Source organism: Somniosus microcephalus, chromosome 4 (assembly GCF_052327205.1).
Source record: "Somniosus microcephalus isolate GS21.2 chromosome 4, FLI_Smic_1.0, whole genome shotgun sequence".
Taxonomy (NCBI): domain Eukaryota; kingdom Metazoa; phylum Chordata; class Chondrichthyes; order Squaliformes; family Somniosidae; genus Somniosus; species Somniosus microcephalus.
The window spans coordinates 274,966,208-274,989,132 of record NC_140990.1 but is presented as its reverse complement, the minus strand read 5'-3'; the positions used below and the strand labels follow the sequence as shown (position 1 = coordinate 274,989,132).

Here is a 22,925-nt window from a genome sequence, read left to right as displayed (position 1 = left end):
CATAGAGTAAAAAAGCAAGGAAGCCATGATAAACTTTTATAAAACACTGGTTAGGCCCCAGCTGGAGTATTGTGGTCAATTCTGGACAGCACACTTTAGGAAGAATGTCACTGCCTTAGAGATGGTACAGAGGAGATTTTTTAGAATGTTACCAAGGATGAGGACTTCAGTTACATGCAGAGACTAGAGAAACTGGGGTTGTTCTCCTTTGAGCAGAGAAAGTTAAGGTAAGATTTGATATAGGTGTTCAAAATCATGAAGAGTTTTGATAGAGCAAATAAGGAGAAATTGTTTCCAGTGGCAGAAGGGTCAGTAACCAGAGGACACAGATTTAAAGCAATTGGCAAAACCACCAGAGGCAACATGAGGAAAATATTTTTACACAAAGTTATGATGATCTGGAACGCACTGCCTGAAAGGGTGGTGGAAGCAGATTCAATAATAACTTTCAAAAGAGAACTGGATAAATACTTGAAAGGGGAAAATTTGCAGGGCTATGGGCAAAGAGCAGGGGAGTGGGACTAATTGGATAATTCTTTCAAAGAGCTGGTACAAGCACGATAGGCCAAATGGCCTCCTTCTGTGCTGTATGATTCTATGACTACTACATCCTTGATTTAGCTATAAAGTTCAGCATTCAATTGGCTTTACTGATTCTTCCTTTAGTGATTGGATTTATAGAATGTCAAATTACTAAACTTAAATCTGTTAACTTCATCCTTAGCTATTTCAGCAACAGTCATGGAGAACTTGTGGCCCAATTTTGATTCCGTTATGCAGCACTTTATATTTATTAGATTTCATCTGACATTGTTCCACTAATTTACATACTTCATATTTCCAGAGCTGCCTTCTGAGATTTAACTGCCCCTCCTACTTTTGTATTGTTAGTGAATATGACCAGTTTGCATTGAGCTTCTGAGTCCAAGTCTTTAGTGTAAATTAGAAAGTAGGGATCCCAACACTAAGCTCTAGAGTTCAAGTTTACTCCTAATAATTAATTCCATTTTTCTACAAGACAAATGGGTCTGTCGTTTGCAGTGTCTGTTTTGTCACTCTTTTGGAAGTAGTTTCTAATCTGCCACCTGACCTCTTCACGCATTTATCAATTTCATAATAATGATCATTAGTACTTCATAAATGTCATCCCTCATCTCTCTGGGCAAATACATGGGAAATGCAGCATAACGTGGATAAATGTGAAGTTATGATAGCAAAATACTGCGGATGTTGGAAATCCGAAATAACAGAAAACGCTGGAAAAACTCAGCAGGCCACAGCAGCATCCGTGGAGAGAAACGGAGTTAACGTTTCAGGTCAAAGACCCTTCGTTGGAACCGGAAAAAAAGCAGGAAGAGGGATAGATTTTAAACCCGAAACGTTAACTCAGTTTCTCTCTCCACGGATGCTGCCCTGCTGAGCTTTTCCAGCATTTCCTAAATGTGAAGTCATCTACTTTGGTAGGAAAAACAGAAAGGTAGAGTATTATTTAAATGGTGATAGATTGGGAAATGTTGACGTACAAAGGGACCTGGGTGTCCTTGTACACCAGTCATTGAAAGCAAACATGCAGGTCAGCAAGCAGTTAGGAAGGCAAATGGTATGTTGGCCTTCATTGCAAGAGGATTTGAGTACAGGAGCAAGGATGTCTTACTACAGTTATACAGGGCCTTGGTGAGACCACACCTGGAGTACTGTGTGCAGTTTTGGTCTCCTTACCTAAGAAAGGATATACATGCCATAGAGGGAGTGCAGCGAAGGTTCACCAAACTGATTCCTGGGATGGCAGGACTGTCGCATGAGGAGAGATTGGGTCGACTAGGCCTATATTCACTAGCGTTTAGAAGAATGAGAGGAGATCTCATTGAAACATATAAAATTCTAACAGGGCTAGACAGACTGGATGCAGGGAGGATGTTTCCCCTGGCTGGAGGGTCTAGAATGAGGGGTCACAGTCTCAGGATACAGGGTAGGATATTTAGGACTGAGATGAGGAGAAATTTCTTCACTCAGAGGGTGGTGAACATGTGGAATTCTCTAACACAGAAGGCTGTGGAGGCCAAGTCACTGATTATATTTAAGAAGGAGATAGATAGATTTCTAGACACAAAAGGCATCAAGGGGTATGGGGAGAGAGCAGGAATATGGTATTGAGATAGAAGATCAGCCATGATCATATTGAATGGCGGAGCAGGCTCGAAGGGCCTACTCCTGCTCGTATGTTTCTAATACATAGGGATAAATGCCATCCGTAATGGCAATTTGTGAATCCTTTTAGCTCATCTGGAACTTGCATCCCATTTAAGGGAAGGTGGAACACCTTTAAAAGGCATAACGCTGAAGTATTGTTGAACAAAGCCTTGCCTCTTCACACTACTACCAGTTTTCTTAATCAGTTTTGTCAATTGCTTGAAGCTAAATTTTTCTAAAATTATATACCAAACACTTAGTCCTCAGTATTTTTGAATCTTATATCGAGTTGAACTGTCATTTTTCACTTGCTATTCCCCATGGGTGTCAAGGATTCCATTTCCTACAAAATATCTTAGCCATTTACCAAGTCAAGGTGGTCAATACTTCTAATGCACTGGGTCACAAAGCAAGATACATTAAGTTTATCAACTTGAACTCAACCAATTGGGTATTTCCAATTCTTTTCTGGCCGACTAAAAGTCCCCCATTAAAAATAACCTTGCTGTTTTAAATATGACCTACATTGGCTCCCAGTTAAGCTGCGCCTCGTTTTCAAAATTCTCATATCCCTCCGTGGTCTCACCCCTTCCTGGCTCTGTAATCTTCAGCCCCACAAGCACCCCCCCCATATCTGCACCCCTCTAATTCTGCCCTTGAGCATCCCTGATTATAATCGCTCAACCATTGGTGGCCGTGCCTTCTGTTGCCTAGGCCCTAAACTCTGGAATTCCCTGCCGAAACCTCTCCGCTTCTCTTTCCTCTTTTAAGACGCTCCTTAAAACCTACCTCTTTGACCTGCCCTAATTTATCCTCGTGTGGCTTGGCATCAAATTTTGTCTTAAAATACTCCTGTGCAGCGCCTTGGGATGTTTTATTACGTTAAAGGCGCTATATAAATACAAGTTGTTGTTGTTTTTAATCTACCTTTTTATCTATTCCTAGAGCAAACTGTCCTCCTCCTTGTTCTGATTTGGTGATTGTTAGCATATCCTATTACCATCTCGTCTAGCTTCGAACACCTTTTATTGTCTCTTTCTCTGCTTTTGTTTCTTTTACTTCTTTTGTCAGATCACAGATTTTCTTTCCAGTTTTGAAGAAGGGATCGACCCGAAACGTCAACTCAAATTTCTCTCCATGGATGTTGCCTGGCCTGCTGAGTTTTTCCAGCATTTTCTGTTATTTAGCATATCCTTAGTGTTAGTTGTACTGTTTTCACATTAAAGATGCCCAAAATAGGTGCTGCGTAGCTTTCCACCTCCCACAGTATCTCGTTTTTAAAAAAAAACCTCTCTGGTTTCCTCTATAAATTAGGGTTACACCACCTTCATTCCACTCTATACTACCTTTTCTGCACATTCTATAATTCTGTATATTCTATTGATTATCTTCTGTGGTCAGCCATATTTCTGACATCCCAACTACTTCATTGTTCCGTACTACCACAACAGCTTCAAGTGGAGGTATCTTATTCTTAATGCTTCTGGTGTTTATGTATATGCACACACACACACCCCATTGTAGATCTAGTTCCTTTTTTCACCTTAGTGCCTACCTGCTACTTGTATGTGGTTCCTGAATATCTGAGTTGTGTTTAGACCTGCGTGTTAGCTACCTTCCACTCTTCAATCATTCATCTTTGGGAACCAATTGTTGTGCCTTAAGTGCTGCTCTGGTTGGGATCAGCTAAATCAGCAGAGACTTGGGGTTGAACCGGGACATTCCTGCTCTGTATGATTCAGTATCAGGACAGATTACTGCATTTTTGCACTCAGCCATTAGGGGGACTCTTACACTAGGATTTTAAATTGCAAGAGGAGGAATCTCCCTCAAGGAGAAATATCCCCAAAGCTGCTTTTTATCAGATTATTCAAAAAAACAACAGATTGAAACATGACAATACATGTACTTTAATAACATAGCTATAACTCTTTAAAAAAGTGTTACAATAGTAAACTTAAGTAATCATAACGATTGCAACAATATTAAAACGAGATTCAAAATATATCACATTAACTGAAATGGAATTAATTACAATCTCAGCAAAGAAATTGTTTAATCACCTGAATTTCCCATTTCTGCTCTGCTGAAACAAAGCTGTTTGGACCTTTATATGCACATTCCTCAAGAAAAGCAATGCCTTGCATGTTATGAATACACAACTCCTTCTGAATGTTATGACGAATTTCATGCAGCGAGGTATACTCAAAGTACTGAAAAGAATAACAAGAAAGTTAATAAATTGCATTATGAATGCACTTAGTGAATTCAGGCAAAATCTTAAAATTCACATGGTCTTATATTAAATGTTGGTTTTGAGAAACATGTTGAATTACTTTGAATTTAAACTAGACCTCAATCACATGTTAAATAATAAAAAGACTTGCATTTATATAGCGCCTTTTACAACCTCAGGATGTGCTTTACAGCCTATGAAGTACTTTTGAAGAGTAGTCACTGTTGTAATGAAGGAAACACAGCAGCCAATTTGCGCACAAGATCCCATAAACAGCAATGTAATAATGACCAGATAATCTCTTAGTGATGTTGGTTGAGGGATAAATATTGGCCAGGAGACTGGGGAGAAGCACCCTGCTCTTCTTTGAAATAATGGTAAACTTTAATAGTCCCTGCACATTGTGCAACAAGTGAAGAAATCTAACTTGATATAATGCATTTGGAGAAGTACAATACATCCTTCTTCTAGGCACTCCTAGTAATGATGTCTAATAATGATTAATTGTTAGTCTGCAGTTTTTCTATACAACTTCCCATATAAATGTTGGTATAAAGAAAATTGAGTACAACATAAAATTGGCACAATTTTCAATCAATACTACAGCATTTTTCCCTTACACAATCTCAAGTGCTCACGATTTTTTTCTCTTCATTATTTAAAGAGATATTGGGTAATTTTCATTGAGCATGGGCAGAGAATTGGCGGTTGTGGATCAGCCTCCCATTATACTACCGCAAAATTTTCCTCGCCGTTGAAGTCAGTCCGCAACTGACATTTCCTGCCTCAAAATTACCCCAATTGTCGTTATGAGAAAGCATTTAGCAGCCTTTCCTTGCTCAGGGAGACAGAAGAGCATAACTTCCATCGTAATGCCCCTTTTCAATTATTTGTCATTACACTGGAAACAGAAATAAGATTTGCATGCACTTCTGAATCTTAGTAATGGGACACTTTCTCTTCCTTTATATTTTTCCAATGGGTTAACATTGTTATAAATGAAGCTTTTCTTCATGATTTTTCATAGAATCTTACACAGAAAAATACCATCTGGCCCACCATCTCTTGAAAGATCTATACAATTAATCCCACTCACGGGCTCTTTTCCCATTGCCCTGTGATTTTTTCCCCCCCTTTAAGTATATATCGAATGCCCTTTTGAAAGTTACTATTGAATCTGCTTCCACCAGCCTCTCAAGCAGTGCCAGATCACAACAACTTGCTGTGTAAAAAAATGTTTCCTCATGTTGTCCCTGGTTCTTTGCCAATCACATTAATTCTGTGTCCTCTGGTTACCGACCCTTCTGCCACTAGAAACAGTATCGCCTTATTTACTCTATCAAAACTATTGATGATTTTGAACACCTCTATCAAATCTCCTCTTAACCTTCTCTTCTATAAGGAGAACAACCCCAGCTTCTCCAGTCTCTCCACATAACTGCAGCCCCTCATCCCTGGTACCATTCTAATAAATCTCTCACACCTCTAAGGCCTTGAATCAAAGGCATTCGCCGCTGACCCCAAAGTAAACTTTGCACAAAGATCTTACGATCTCTGTCGAGAAGTTTGGGTTTTCTGACGCGTAATTCAAATCAACGGAAGTTAATGGGGATTCCTAGCGAAGAGTTGCTGTAAAGTCAACAAACTGTCTAAGCAGCCAATCAAAAACACAGAATTCTCAGACATCAAACCAGGAAGTGGGTAAGCTCTTAAAATTCTAACTTTTTAAAAATGTTAGCGGGAGCAAAACAAAGATTCGGGCTCCCACGAGGGAAAAGGCAAATCTGAAATAAAGATGAACAAACTTGGAAAAAAAAATTTTCCCCAAGTTTCTTAAAAATTTAAATTTATTAAAATGGATAAATTTGATACTGCACAAAATAAAAATTCATTTTTCAGGGCCATAACCTTTGTTTCGCAGTCAATATGCTGTTAAAACCAGGGTTACACCTAATCCCTTTGGGTCTAACTTTTAATGGGGTATTTAACTGCGTAATTACTGCGGAAGAGCTGAAGTTTTCGTCAGCATCCATGATTTGAGAGAGTTCATGGATTGCCGGCTCCACTGGGGGGGGCGGGGGGAGGGGAAATCACAGCGCAGCCAGTGTCGGAGCAGTGAATGACAGATCACTACTTCAGGATTTCCACGTTAGGCTGCGCATGCGCTAAATCCTGTTTCAAAGGCGAAATGATGGCAAACACTGCCAATTCACCATAAATCAGGACTGCATATTCCGGGCCATTATGTTTACCCATATCACCAGCCTGTTTATGTCCTCCTGAATTCTGCTATTATCCTCTTCACTCTTTACATTTGCAAGCTTTGTGTCATGTGCAAACTTTTAAAATGATGCCTCCGATACCAACTCCAGGTCATTAATATGTATATCAAACAAAGCAATGGTCCGAATACTGACCCCTGGGGGACACCACTGCATAATTCCCTCCAGTGAGATAAACAACCGTTCAACATTACTCTATGTATCTGAGCCAATTTCATATTCCCGTTGTCCCTGCACCTTTAATCCCGTGGGCTTTTATTGATATTTTAGTAAAGCTAGATTCCCAGAGAATAAATCTAGCTCACTACCATTTGTCTGTCCTCTTTCACACCAACTACTTTTCATCTCCCTCCTATGCTACCACTAAAGCTCACTCTTGAACTTGCCTTTTTGCCTCTCAACCCTCTGAGCCACAGCTCTGATAATTTCCACACTGCATGTTCAGTGGAATCAGCAATCATTTTGTTAAGTACCACTTAATTCCTTAAGTTAAGTGCTCCAAGTGTGAAGAAATAATTCAATTATGTTTAACAATTCATGCGTCAGCTGTGGCTCAGTTGTTAGCACACTCGCCTCTGCGTCAGAAGGTTGTGGGTTCAAGTCCCACGCCAGGGACTTGAGCACATAAAGCTAGGCTGACACTCCAGTGCAGTGCTGAGGGAGTGCTACACTGTCAGAGGTGCCGTTAAACGGAGGCCCCGTCTGCTCTCTCAGGTGGACGTAAAAGATCCCATGGCACTATTTTGAAGAGCAGGGGGTGGTTATCTCTGGTGTCCTGGCCAATATTTATCCCTCAACCAACAGAACTATAGTAATCTGGGATGTAATGCTTAAGTTATCCACCAGATGGAGCCAAATATTAAGGATTCACATTCACCAGTATTTAAGGTAATGGGTCATGTATTCAATGTCCTGGTACATCAGTTTATATGGTAATGTGGCATTGCATTATGGGTATGACTCAGAGGTGAATCCTCCATCTTGCCATCGTGCAGTAAGAATTGTCTGCTTTGCTTGCAGCCTGTAAGAGATATTTCTCTGCTACACCGTGTAATTAAACAGTTGGGTTTTGTTCCTTAAGATCTTGCTCATCTCAGTTTCTGACCTTACCACTCGGATATCACATATTGGCGACAAGAATAAACAGATCATAAGAACATAAGAAATAGGAGGAGTAGGCCAATCGGCCCCTCTAGCCTGCTCTGCCATTCAAGAAGATCATGGCTGATCTGATCCTAACCGCCAATCTACGATCACAGAACCATCTCCTGAATCTAACAGAATTAGACACATGAAATAGGAGCAGGATCAGGCTACACGGCCCCTGGGCCCGCTCCGCTACCCACAGGGCCATGACCGATCCGAACCTAGACTCATGTCCAAATTCCTGCCCGCTCCCCGTAACCCTTAATTCCCTTTACTTCTAGGAAACTGTCTATTTCTGTTTTAAATTTATGTAATGATGTAGCTTCTACAGCTTTTTGGGGCAGCATATTCCATGGACCTACCACCCTCTGAGTGAAGTAGTTCCTCCTCATCTCAGTTTTGAAAGAGCAGCCCCTTATTCTAAGACTATGCCCCCTAGTTCTAGTTTCACCCATCATCGGGAACATCCTCCCCGCATCCACCCGATCCAACCCCTTCACAATCTTATATGTTTCAATAAGATCGCCTCTCATTCTTCTGAACTCCAATGAGTAGAGTCCCAATCTACTCAACCTCTCCTCATATGTCCATCCCCTCATCCCCGGGATTAACCGAGTGAACCTTCTTTGTACTGACTCGAGAGCAAGTAGGTCTTTTCTTAAGTATGGACACCAAAACTGTATGCAGTATTCCAGGTGCGGTCTCACCAATACCTTGTACAACTGAAGCAATACCTCCCTATTTTTATATTCTATCCCCCTAGCAATGAAAGCCAACATTCCATTGGCCTTCTTAATCACTTGCTGCACCTGCATACTAACCTTTTGAGTTTCGTGCACCAGGACCCCCAGATCCCTTTGTACTTCAGTACTTCCCAGCTTCTTGCCATTAAGATAATAACTTGGTCTACGATTTTTCCTGCCAAAGTGCATAACCTCACACTTTCCAGTATTGTATTCCATCTGCCAAATCTCTGCCCACTTACTTAGCCTGTATGTCCCCTTGCAGGTTTTTTATGTCCTCCTCACTCACTACTTTCCCCCCCATCTTAGTATCATCTGCAAACTTTGATATGTTACACTCGGTCCCCTCCTCCAAATCATTAATGTAAAGAGTTGGGGACCCAGCACTAACCCCTGCGGAACACCACTAGTTACTGATTGCCAGTCTGAGAATGAACCATTTATCCCAACTCTCTGCCTTCTGTTAGATAGCCAATCCTCTATCCATGCCAGAATATTACCCCCAATCCCGTGATTTTTTATCTTAAGCAATAATCTTTTGTGTGGCACCTTGTCAAATGCCTTTTGGAAGTCTAAATACACTACATCCACTGGTTCCCCTTTATCCACCCTATATGTTACTTCCTCAAAGAACTCCAGCAAATTTGTCAAACATGACTTCCCCTTCATAAAACCATGCTGACTTTGTCCTATTAAATTATGATTATCCAAATGTCCTGTTACTGTCTCCTTAATAATGGACTCCAAAATTTTACCTACCACAGATGTTAGGCTAACCGGTCTATAGTTTCCAGCCTTCTGTCTACTGCCCTTTTTAAATAAGGGTGTTACATTAGCAGTTTTCCAGTCTGCCGGGACCTTTGCCGAGTCCAGGGAGTTTTGGAAAATTATTACCAATGCATCCACAATCCCTACCGCCAGTTCCCTCAAGACCCTAGGATGTAAGACATCCAGTCCAGGTGATTTATCCGCCTCAAGTCCCATTATTTTACCGAGTACCACTTCCTTAGTGATTTTGATCGTGTTTAGCTCCTCCCCCCCATAGCCCCCTGTTTGTCCAGTGTTGGGATATTCTTAGTGTCCTCTACTGTAAAGACTGATGCAAAATATTCAGTGTTTTTGCCATCTCCATATTTCCCAGCATTAATTTCCCGGTCTCATCCTCTAAGGGACCAACATTTACTTTAGCCACCCTTTTTCTATAACTATAAAAACTCTTACTATCTGTTTTTATATTTTTTGCTAATTTACTTTCATAATCTATCTTCCCTTTCTTAATTAATCTTTTTGTTATTTTTTGCTGTCTTTTAAAGTTTTCCCAATCCTCTAGCCTCCCACTAGATTTGGCTACCTTATATGCCCTTGTTTTTAGTCGAATACTATCCTTAATTTCTTTACTGAAGAAGAAAGAAAGAAAAAAAGAGCACTGAATAGAGGATCATGGCTGCTACAGTAGGAAAGATCTCTGCTTTTGATGTTCAGATGCAGACCTGGGATGAATACTGCGAGGTGCTGATGCATTTCTTTGAAGCAAATGATATAAATGATGTCGGAAAAAGGAGAGCTATTTTGCTTACTTCCGTGGGAAGTCAGACGTACAGTTTAATGAGAAACTTATGCAGTCCTGAAAAGCCTGGAGACAGATCATTTGCTAACTCAGTGGCCTTGCTGAAGGACCATTTCAATCCCAGACCGAGTGAGATTGTACAGCGTTTCAAATTTAATTCATGGAACAGAAAACCAGGAGAGACTGTATTGGATTATGTAGCGGTATTGAGAAAATTGGCACATGATTGCAATTACAGGAACAACCTGAAAGACATGCTGAGAGATAGGCTAGTTTGCGGGATAATGGATGATCGAATGCAGAGGAGATTATTGTCCGAGACTGGGCTTACGTATGAAAAAGCGTTGGAACTTGCTCAAGCCATAGAGACAGCGAACCGAGATGTAAAAGAAATTCAAGGTTCAGACTGGGCTACTACAAAGCAAATTGCAGGTCAGGTTGTGCACAAGTTAAATATGCGTCAGAAACCACAACGTGAGCATGTAAAGGCATGTTATAGGTGCAATGGCGATCACCTGGCGAGGGAATGCAGGTTTCTGGAGGAAAAGTGCCACAAGTGTGGGGAAAAAGGACAAATAAAACGTGCATGCAGGGCAAATGCAACCGTGGAGGAATACAAACCAAAAGGGGCAGGAAAGCAAAACCTAGGAAGAGAAGTGAAAAAACAGGGAGCACATCACATTAGCGGAGAAGCTGAGAAAGAAGACGATATGTTCATAATGCATAGTATGGTAGAGAACATTCCAAAAGTGGATCCTATCACTTTGCAACTGACAATAAATGACTCGAAGGTCAACTTTGAAGTGGATACAGGATGCGGCGTAACCATAATGAACAGGGAGGAGTACTCAAAATTGTGGAACCGTGCAAAAGTTCCAGAGTTAAAGTCTTGCTCTATGCAGCTTAAAACATATACCGATGAGCGAGTGGTGACATTGGGTACAGCTACTGTAGCTGTGCAACACAGGGACACCGTGGAACAGCTACCTGTAGTTGTAGTATCGGGTTCCGGACCAAACTGGTTAGGTCGGGGCTGGATACGAGAACTTAAATTAGATTGGGGAGCAATTAATCAAATAGAGGGAGGCAAACAGTTGTCTTTGCAAGAAGTGTTGATTGAACATGAGAACGTGTTCAAGGAAGAACTTGGCACATTTAATGGCCCCCCAGCTAAGATTTATGTAGACAAGGAGGCACTGCCAAGGTTTTTTAAACAACGACTTGCGCCATATGCCATGAAACCGAAGGTAGAGGCTGAGCTTGACTGTCTTTTGAGAGAGAACATTCTGGAACCCGTGAAATGTTCAGAATGGGCAGCTCCCATTGTACCTGTTTTAAAACCGGACAATTCGGTAAGACTCTGTGGAGATTATAAATTGACAGTAAATAGGGTGTCTAAACTAGAACAGTATCCTATTCCCAAAACAGAGGATCTCTTTGCAAACCTGGCTGGAGGGAAGAAATTCACGAAGCTGGATATGAGTCATGCATACTTGCAGATTACACTAGATGAGGAATCCAAGAAGTATGTAACCATAAATACACACAAGGGTTTGTTTACCTATAACCGCTTACCATTCGGTGTCTCATCTAGTCCAGCTATTTTTCAGAGGGCTATCGAGGGTGTACTGCAAGGGATCCCACATGTTTCAATCTATCTGAATGACATTCTGGTGACGGGAAGAGCCGACCAGGAGCATCTGAGCACTCAGAGGTACTACAAAGATTGGATAAGGCTGGGTTACGGCTCAAGAGGAGTAAGTGCACTTTCCTGGGGAATGAGGCCGTGTTCCTGGGACACGGCGTGGATGCCACCGGGCTCCAGCCAATCAAGGAGAAGGTACAAGCACTGCAGGAGGCCCCAGCTCCTACCAATGTGACGGAGTTAAAAGCTTACCTGGGACTGCTAAACTATTATAACAGGTTTTTAACCAAACTTGTCAACAGTGTTAGCACCTCTTCACAAACTTCTGCGCAAGGAGACACAGTGGCAGTGGGAAGAGGAACAGAGGGTTTCATTTGAACAGTCCAAGAAACTGATGCTGTCCTCAGATGTGCTGGTTCACTACAATGCAGAGAAAGACATCATTCTCTCTTGTGATGCTTCACCTTACGGGGTGGGGGCGGTTCTTTCACACAGCTTGGAAGATGGAACAGAAAGACCAATAGGGTTTATGACACGAACTCTGACACCGGCGGAAAAAAACTATTCCCAGTTAGATAGAGGGGTTAGCAGTAATGTTTGGGTTACAGAGGTTTTACAAGTACATATATGGCAGGAAATTCACCATATGCACCGATCATAAACCCCTTCTATCTCTTTTTAATGAAATGAAAGCAGTACCACAGATAGTGTCACCCCAGATCCAGAGGTGGGCAGTGACGTTGAGGGCATATGAGTATGTCATCGTTTACAAGGCGGGCAACTACCATGGGAACGCAGATGCCTTGAGCCGTCTTCCACTGCCAGGTACACCTATCCGTGCAGCTCCAGAGGACAGAGTTTTGATGTTGGAGGACACGGCAATTGTGACCGCAGAACAAGTAAGGACATGGACCGGTAAAGATCCAGTACTGTCTAGAGTCCGAGAATATGTGATGAGGGGTTGGCCACAGCATCCGGAAGGGACTGATTTCACACCTTACAGTGTCAGGAAGACAGAGCTGAGTGTGCAGGATGGTTGCGTGTTGTGGGGAGCACGAGTGATTATTCCACAGCCAGCACGACAGTCTATCCTAGGGCAACTACATTAGTGTCATCCTGGAGTTTCGCGCATGAAAGCCTTGGCAAGGAGTTACTTGTGGTGGCCAAAGCTAGATGAGGCGATAGAAAATCTAGTCAAGACATGCAGCACTTGTCAAGTACACAGGAAGGCACCAGCAGCGGCTCCTCTCCACCCCTGGGAGTGGCCGGATAAACCATGGAGAAGATTACATGTAGATTATGCGGGTCCATTCATGGGAAAGATGTTCCTCATAATCATTGATGCCCATTCCAAATGGATGGATGTTTATCCTGTAAATTCAGCTTCATCTACTGTTACTATAGACTGCCTGCGTAGGAGTTTTAGTAATCAAGGGCTACCGGAGATCGTAGTAAGTGACAATGCCACGTGTTTTGTGAGTACAGAAACAAAAGAGTTCATGAGAAACAATGGCATAGTGCACGTGACCTCAGCTCCATATCATCCGTCTTCAAATGGACTTGCGGAGAGAGCCGTACAAACATTTAAGGAGATGATGAAAAAAAGTGCGGAAGGGAGTTTGGCAGCCAAGGTGTCGCGAGTTCTGTTCAGCTACAGAATAACACCTCAATCTACCACAGTACTCTGAGCTGTTGTTAGGACGTCGACTACGCTCCACTCTTGACCTGGTTCACCCAGACCAAAGGAGGAAGGTGGAAAACCGACAAATCAAACAAAAGGAGAACCATGACAGAAGGACAAAGAGCCGTAGTTTTGGAGAAGGAGATGCGGTCCTTACCAGGAATTTCAGTTATGGTCCAAAATGGATTCCTGGCGTCATAGACTCAATGACCGGTCCAGTATCATATACGGTCATGGTGGGAACTGGTCAGGTAGTACGCAGACATGTAGATCAGATACTGACCAGACAAGGGGAAATCGAAATGGAGGTTCCAGAGGAGATGTCGGAGGACAAGTTGGCCCCCAGTTATCCAAATGCATCGGTGGTACCACCACCACAAACAGAGCCAGTTCCGCCTGGACCCCTTCGTCAAAAGGAAACCATCGTAGCAGAGTCAGATACTCTGAGTACTGCTCAGGAGCAGCAGGTGGCTCTACCACAACCAAGCAGGGACTTGACTGTAAGACGTTCACCAAGGACTCACAAGCCGCCAGAGAGATTGATAACGACCTGCTAGATTTGTTCAGTATGGACTATCGTTAAAGGAGTTTCCTTATGGGACTTTTTAAGAATGTTAAGAAATTAATGTTCAACTTAAGAGGGGAGGGATATAGTAATCTGGGATGTAATGCTTAAGTTATCCACCAGATGGAGCCAAATATTAAGGATTCACATTCACCAGTATTTAATGTAATGGGTCATGTATTCAATGTCCTGGTACACCAGTTTATATGGTAATGTGGCATTGCATTATGGGTATGACTCAGAGGTGAATCCTCCATCTTGCCATCATGCAGTAAGAATTGTGTGCTTTGCTTGCAGCCTGTAAGAGATGTTTCTCTGCTACACTGTGTAATTAAACAGTTGGGTTTGGTTCCTAATATCTCACTTCTCTTAGTTTCTGACCTTACCACTCGGATATCACAAGAACAAAAACAGATTATCTGGTCATTATCACATTGCCGTTTGTGGGAGCTGGTTGTGGGCAAATTGGCTGCCACGTTTCCCACATTATAACAGTGACTCCACTTCAAAAGTACTTCGAGATGTCCAGTGGTCATGAAAGGCACTATATAAATGCAAGTTTTTCTTTAGTACGTTCTTTCCAAGATTAATGTTTTCATTCAAAAAGAGTCCTTTCTACAATTTATTGAATGTCTTCACCACATTAGCTGCAATATTTCCACGGATAATAAATTTAATTTTCATAGCTACCCATCATAGTTAAATCATTTGAAACCATTTGGATTGTCCTTCAAATTTATGTATGACAACCAAAACCAGCCACAATACATAATGTGCAATTCAGTAATGCTTCATTGGGTATTAGTTCTTTAAACTTGGTGTAATTTACAAACCTTGTTTTCTATTTAGTCAATTATCAGATCATTTTAATGAATCACTTTTATTACTTTCAATTTTGTATTTGTATTTATTTTAGGACAAATGTTTATTGTCTCATATTTCTCAGTACTAAATGCCATCCATCAATAGAGGAAAAATATACTTGAGAAATTAATGGGGCTAAAAGCCAACAAATCCCTTGGACCTGATGGCCTGCATTCTAGGGTTCTAAAAGAGGTGCCTGCAGAGACAGTGGATGCATTGGTTGTGATCTTCCAAAATTCCCTAGATTCTAGAACGGTCCCAGCAGATTGGAAGATAGCAAATATAACCCCACTATTCAAGAAGAGGGAGAGAAAAAACAGGGAACTGCAGGCCAGTTAGCCTGGCATCAGTTGTCAGGAAAATGCTGGAATCCATTATTAAGGAAGTGGTAACAAGGCACTTAGAAAATCATAATATGATTAGGCAGAGTCAACATGGTTTTATGAAAGGGAAATTTTGCTTAACAAATTTATTAGAGTTTTTTGAGGATGGAACTAGCAGGGTAGATAAAGCGGAACCAGTGGATGAGGTATACTTGGATTTCCAAAAGGCATTCAATAAGGTACCACATAAAAGGTTGTTATGCAAGGTAAGGGCTCATGGGGTTGAGATAATGTATTACCATGGATAGAGGATTGGTTAACAGACTGTAAACAAAGAGTAGGGATAAACTGGTCATTTTCAGGTTGGCAGGCTGTAACTAGTGGGGTGCCACAAGGATCAGTGCTTGGGCTTGAGCTATTTACAATTTATATTAATAACTTAGATGAAGGGACAGAGGGTAATATATCCAAGTTTGCTGATGATACAAAGCTAGGTGGGAAAGTAAGTTGTGAGGAGGACACAAAGAGCCTGCAAAGGGATATAGGCAGCTTAAGTGAGTGGGCAATAGGGTGGCAGATGGAATATAATGTGGGGTAATATGAGGTTATTCACTTTGGTAGGAAGAATAGAAAAAAAGGAGTATTTTTTAAAATGGTGCGAAACAATTAAATGTAGGTGTTCAGAGAGATTTAGATGTCCTTGTACAAGAAACAGAGTTAGCATGCAGGTACAGCAAGCAATTAGGAAGGCAAATGGCATGTTGGCCTTTATTGCAAGGGGGTTGGAGTACAAGAGTAAGGAGCATGACCACACCTGGAGTACTGTGCAGTGTTTTGGTCTCCTTATCTAAGGAAGGATATACTTGCCTTAGAGGTGTTGCAACGAAGGTTCACTAAATTGATTCCTGGGATGAGGGTTGTCCTACGAGGTGAGATCGAGTCGATTGGGCCTATACTCTCTGGAGTTTAGAAGAATGGGAGGTGATCTCATTGAAACATGCAAGATTCTGAGGGGGATTGACAGGATAGATGCGGAGTGTCCAGAACTAGGGGGCATGCTCAGGATAATGACTTGGCCATTTAAGACCAAGATGAAGAGGAATTTCTTCACTCAGAGGGTTGTGAATCTTTGGAATTTCATGCCCCAAGACCTGTGGATGCTCAGTCGTTGAGTATATTCAAGGCCGAGATAGATAGATTTTTGGACTCTAGGGGAATCGAGGGATATGGGGATCAGGTGGGAAAGTGGATTCGAGATAGAAGATCAGCCATGATCTTACTGAATGGCGAAGCAGGCTCGAGGGGCCATATGGCCTACTCCTGCTCCTAATTCTTATGTTCTTATGTTCCATCCAGTTGCCTAGATTATGTAAATATTATTCCGATTCTATCCCACTCCCGAGAACATGATTCATAACTTGGCATTGTCAGTAAGTTGGATAATCATTTAACAATACTTTTATCAAGGTTATTTTCAAAAATAAGAAAAGGGCGATAATACCAATGCTTGGCTTACTTTGCTAGTCACAGTTGCCCATTAGGGACCAAAAAGAAGATCTTCTTGTGGAGGCAGAGGACATGGCTGAGGTACTAAATGAGTACTTTGCATCTGTATTTACTAGAAGATGATGCTGCCAATGGAGCAGTAAAGGAGAAGGCAGTAGCAATATTGGATAGGATGAAAATAGGTAAAGAGGAGGTACTTAAAAGGTTGGCTGTCCTCAAAGTAGAAAAGTCTCCCGGTTAGGATGGGATGCATCCTCGGTAACTGAGGGAACTAAGGGTGGAAATTTCAGAGGCTCTGGCCACAATCTTCCAATCCTCCTTTGATAGGGGGGCAGTGCCAGAGGACTGGAGGACTGCAAATGTTACACCCCTGTTTAAAAGGAGGGATAAACCTGGCAACTACAGGCCAGTCAGCCTAATGTCAGTAGTGGGAAAACTTGAGATAATAATCCAGGACAAAATTAATTGGCATTTAGAAAAGTATGGGCTAATAAATGAAAGTTAGCACGGATTTGTTAAAGGCAAATTGTATTTGACTAACTTGATCAAGTTATTTGATGAAGTAACGGAGAGGATTGATGAGGGTAGTGCGGTTGATGTGTATATGGACTTTGAAAAGGCGTTTGACAAAGTACCACATAATAGACTTGTTACAAAAATTAAAGCCCATGGGATTATAGGGACAGTAGCAGCACGGATACAAAATTGGCTCAGGAGCAGAAAGCAAAAGAGTAGTGGTGCCACTACAACAGTTCTGACGAAAGGTCTTCGACCTGAAACGTTAACTCTGTTTCTCTCTCCACAGATGCTGCCTGGCCTGCTGAGTTTGTCCAGTGTTTTCTGTTGTTATTTCAGATTTCCAGCATCCGCAGTATTTTGCTATTGTGTGTTATTGTAGTAGTGGTGAACAGCTGCTTTTCCAGACTGGAGGAAGTATACAGTGGTGTTCCCCAGGGGTCAGTATTAGGACCACTGCTGTTCTTGATATATATTAATGAACTGGACTTGGGTATACAGGGCATAATTTAAAACTTTGCAGATGATACGAAACTCTGAAATGTAGTAAATAAGGAAGCGGATAGTAACAGACTTTAGGAGGACATGGACATACTGGTGAAATGGGCAGACACATGGCAGATGAATTTTAAGGCAGAGAAGTGTAAAGTGATAAAGCAATATAAACTAAATGGTACAATTTTAAAGGGGGTGCAGGAACAGAGACACCTGGGGGTGTATTTACACAAATCTTTCAAGATGGCAGGACAAGTTGAAGAGGCTGTTAAAAAGCATATGGGATCCTTGGCTTTATTTATAGGGGAATAGAATGCAAAAGAAAGGAAGTTATGATAAACCTTTATAAAACACTGGTTCCGCCTCAATTCTGGTCACCACACTTTAGGAAGGATGTCAAGGCCTTTGAGAGAGTGCAGAAGAGTTTTACTAGAATGGTACCGGGGATGAGGGACTTCAGTTATGTGGAGACACTTGAGAAACTGGGGTTGTTCTCCTTAGAGCAGAGAAGGTTAAGAGGAGATGTGATAGAGGTGTTCAAAATCATGAATGGTTTTGATAGAGTAAATAAAGAGAAACCGTTTCCAGTGGCATAAGGGTCGGTAATCGAAGGACACAGATTTAAGGTGATTGGCAAAAGGACCCAGAGGCGACAGGAGGAAACTTTTTTTTTTATATAAACACAGCGAGTTGTTGTGATCTGGAATACACTGCCCTAAAGGGTGATGGAAGCAGATTCAATAGTGACACAATAGTTAATTACGATATATTTCCTATTGCTCAGCTCATGGGCTGCTGAAACTCTCATCCATGCCTTTGTTACCTCTAGACTTGACTATTCCAACGCACTCCTGGCTGGCCTCCCACATTCTACCCTAGGTAAACTTGAGGCCATCCAAAACTCGGCTGCTCGCATCCTAACTCGTACCAAGTCCTGTTCACCCAGCACCCCTGTGCTCGCTGACCTACATTGGCTTCCGGTTAAGCAATGCCTGGATTTCAAAAATTCTCATCCTGGTTTTCAAATCTCTCCATGGCCTCATCCCTCCCTATCTCTGTAATTTCCTCTAGTCCCACCACCCCCCCACAGAGATATCTGCCCTGCTCTAATTCTGCCCTCTTGAGCATGCATGATTATAAATCGCTCAACCATTGGTGGCCGTGCCTTCTGTTGCCTAGGCCCTAAGCTCTGGAATTCCCTGCCTAAACTTCTCCACCCCTCTACCTCTCTTTCCTCCTTGAAGACCCTCCTTAAAACCTAATTTCCCCTTATATGGCTTGGTGTCAATCTTTTTGCCTTATAATACTCCTGTGAAGCGCCTTGGGATGTTTTACTACGTTAAAGGCACTATATAAATACAAGTTGTTGTTGTATTACCTAATCAAATTAGATAATTTTCACTGTTATTATCCCACGAGTTTATCATCAGTCATGTCATTCTAGTGTTGCCAGTCATGAAGTGCGTCCTGAAATGCATTACCATCATCTCTGGCACATCCTTAATGAATGCCAATAAATGTGCTAGGAACATAGCACCAGGAGTAGGCCATTTAGCCCCTCAAACCAATTCCACCATTCAATGAGATCAAGGCTGATCTGTGACCTAACTCCATTTAACCGCCTATGCCCCATATCCCCGAATACCTTTGATTAACAGAAATCTATCAAGCTCAGATTTAAAATTAACAATGGACCCAGCATCAATTGCCGTTTGCGGAGAGTTCCAAACTTCTACCACCCTTTGCATGTAGAAGTGTTTCCTAACTTCACCCCTGAAAGGCCTTGCTCTAATTTTTAGGCTATGTCCCCTAGTCCTAGATTCCCCAACCAGTGGAAATAGTTTCATCTTGCCTATATTGAAATCCATTTGCCACAGTTTTACCCATTCACTTAATCTATTAATATCTCTCTAATTTTTATGCTTCCATCTACACTGTTACAATGCCACCTATCTACGCGTCATTGGCAAACTTGGATATGTGGCTCTCTATCCCGTCATCTAACCAGGTGTGCCTGCTTTTCACTAAATTCACAATAGATTGAACTTATTTCCTTCCCACTTGTTAGATACTTGAATTGCTTGCTTTGATAGTCTCCAGTATTTTTCCAATGCAAACATTATAATTGCTAGGATCCTGGATTTGTCCTCTTTAAAAATTGAAACATTAGTATTTTCCCCTCTTCAATTATTACCTGTAACTCGATTGAAGAAAGTTTGTGCCCTTAATTTTATAGTTTTTCCAAATGAGCATGCCATCTGGTTCTTTAATGACCACTTTTTACTAATCTTTGTTTTCATCATGAACCTTGATGCATTTCCTAACCTTCCACTCCTGTTGCAGAAATACTGTACCTTTTATGCCAATTTTGAAGATAATTATTCCTGCTCTCCTGACGTTTCCTGCTCTCGCCCCGAACTAGACAATTTCATTCACTTTGCCTCCAATTTCCACCCTTCCCTCACCTTCACATGGTCCATCTCTGACTCTTCCCTTCCCTTCCTCGACTTCTCAGTCTCCATCTCTGGGGATAGGTTATCAGCCAATATTCACTACAAGCCCACTGACTCCCACAGCTACCTGGACTACACTTCCTTCCACCCCGCCTCCTGTAAGGACTCTATTCCATTCTCCCAGTTTCTCCGTCTCCGCCGTATCTGCTCCGACGATGCCACCTTCCACACCAGTGCTTCCGACGTGTCTTCCTTTTTCTGCAACCGAGGATTCCCCTCTACCGTGGTTGACACGGCCCTCGACTGTGTCCGTTCTATCTCCTGCACTTCTGCCCTCACCCCTGCCCCTCCCTCCCGGAACCACGATAGGGTTCCCCTTGTCCTCACCTTTCACCCCACCAGCCTCCACATCCAACGGATCATCCGCCGCCATTTCCGCTACCTCCAAAGTGATCCCACCACCAAACGCATCTTCCCGTCCCCTCCCCTTTCAGCATGCCGTAGGGACCGCTCCCTCCGAGACACCCTAGTGCACCCCTCTATCACCCCCTTCGCCTGGCACCTTCCCGTGCAAGCGCAGGAGATGCAACACCTGCCCCCATACCTTCCCACTGTCCAGGGCCCCAAACACCACTTCCAGGTGAAACAGCAATTTACTTGTATTTCTTGCAATCTAGTATACTGTATTCGCTGTTCACGATGCGGTCTCCTCTACATTGGGGAGACCAAACGCAGATTGGGTGACCGCTTTGCGGAACACCTCCGTTCAGTCCGTAAGGGTGACCCCGAGCTTCCGGTCGCCTGTCATTTTAATTCACTGCTCCATTCCCACTCGGACCTCACCATCCTTGGCCTCTTGCATTGTTCCATGGAAGCTCAACGTAAACTCGAGGAACAGCACCTCATCTTCCGATTAGGCACTTTGCAGCCTTCCGGACTCAATATCGAGTTCAACAGTTTCAGATCATAACCTCGGCCCCCATTACATTTTTACTTATATATTTTTTCCACCCCTTTGTTTTGGATCTTCCCTTCCACCCACCCCCCCACCCTTTCCTTTTTTTTCCCCTCTCTCCCACACAGCAGCTGTCTCTCATCCTGCCAGTACACTTCACACCTAATCTTGCCGTCTTTTGTCTCCACTGTCCTATTACCATCGCGTCTGGTTTTGAATACCTCAATGTCTCTTTTACTTCTTTTGTTCTATCGCAGCCCTGCCTTCGATCTATTTTATTTCCTTTCCAGTTTGAAAAAGGGTTAGACCCGAAACGTCACTCTAATTTCTCTCTATGGATGTTGCCTGGCCTGCTGAGTTTTTCCAGCATTTTCTGTTGTTATTTCGGATTTCCAGCATCTGCAGTATTTTGCTATCGTTGAAGATAATTATGTTTGTTACTGTGCTTCAATAAAAGTTAAAAAAGTTATTGGATAAGGACTTGCAATAGGCAAAGGAATATCTGCATATTGTGAAACATTGGCCCGGATTTTGTGGTCAGTGGCGAACGAACGGCGCCAGTCATTTATTACACTTGCCCACAGACTTTCCGTCTTTCAGATGAGACTTTAAATCGAGGCCCTGTCTGCCCCCTCAGGTGGACGTAAGAGATCCCATGGCAATATTTAGAAGAGCAGAAGAGTTCTCCCCGGTGTCCAAGCCAATATTTATCCTTCAATCGACATCACTAAAACAGGTTATCTGGTCATTATCACATTGCTATTTGAGAGAGCTTACTGTGTGCAAATTGGCTGCCGCATTTCCTACATTACAACAGTGACTACACTTCAAAAAGTATTTCATTGGCTGCAAAGCACTTTGGGATGTTCTGAGGTTGTGAAAGGTGCGATATAAATGCAAATCTTTCTTCATATGGGCTTTAGCACAGGAACTTGTGGCGATTCGAAAGCCATTTCAGCGCAGCACCCTCTACAGGGGATCTGGGTCCTGTGTGAATATGGCAAGCAACTGTGTATCTCTTTAACCAATCAGATTTAAGAATTCGTCATGAGGCGTGCAGAGTCTGAACCAGGAAGTGCAAGTTAGAATAGTTAATTCAATGCCAAGTCATGTACAGAAAGCGAAACAGAGAGGGAAATGAAAAATGGGAGAGAGATAAAAGAGATAGAAAAAAGCAAAAAAGTGTTATTTACATTTAAAAAAAAAAAATCTCCAACAATAATTATAATCTGAAGGAATAGGGCTCCACACTTGTAAAAGTTAATTTTCAGTGCCAGAGAGGTTGTTTGGCAGTAATTAAGACATATTACGCCATTAAAAATTTACATACACTGGCATAGACAAGCCTCAACTTATTCTGGTGTGGTTAGTGGATATCATGCAATTACTGCAAATTCATGCCCTTTCATGTATTTGAACGGCAAGTCTGTCAGCAAGACACTGTTATAGTGCAGCTTTTGGAGGAGCAGGGCAACTCGGACAGCAACTTCCTGATTTCCACATTTCACTGTGCATGTGCGGTCGCTGGAAGTTGCTGCCTGATTTACTCGAATAACTAAGCGCCAATAGCCTTACCGTTATTTTTACCGCAAAATCCGGGCCACTCTCAATCATCCCTTAACTATAACACTTCTAATGCGTAAGTAAATTCAAGTTGATTGTGCCTTAGAATAACATTGTCAATTAATAAATACTCTCTTGGGTCATCTTTTTGTCCGCATTACAAAGAGACTAACTCGGGAATTTCCTTGGCGCTGA

At 42.2% G+C, this 22,925-nt stretch overlaps 1 protein-coding gene across 1 annotated transcript in view; it reads right to left on the bottom strand.

Moving 5' to 3' along the window:
• Window positions 1-22,925, bottom strand: part of galnt3 (UDP-N-acetyl-alpha-D-galactosamine:polypeptide N-acetylgalactosaminyltransferase 3 (GalNAc-T3)) — a 74,962-nt gene that overhangs the window by 2,662 nt on the left and 49,375 nt on the right. The window contains exon 10 of the mRNA XM_085986452.1: window positions 4,254-4,403. Coding sequence (XP_085842578.1) covers window positions 4,254-4,403 — 150 coding nt within the window. The remainder of the gene's footprint in view (window positions 1-4,253; window positions 4,404-22,925) is intronic.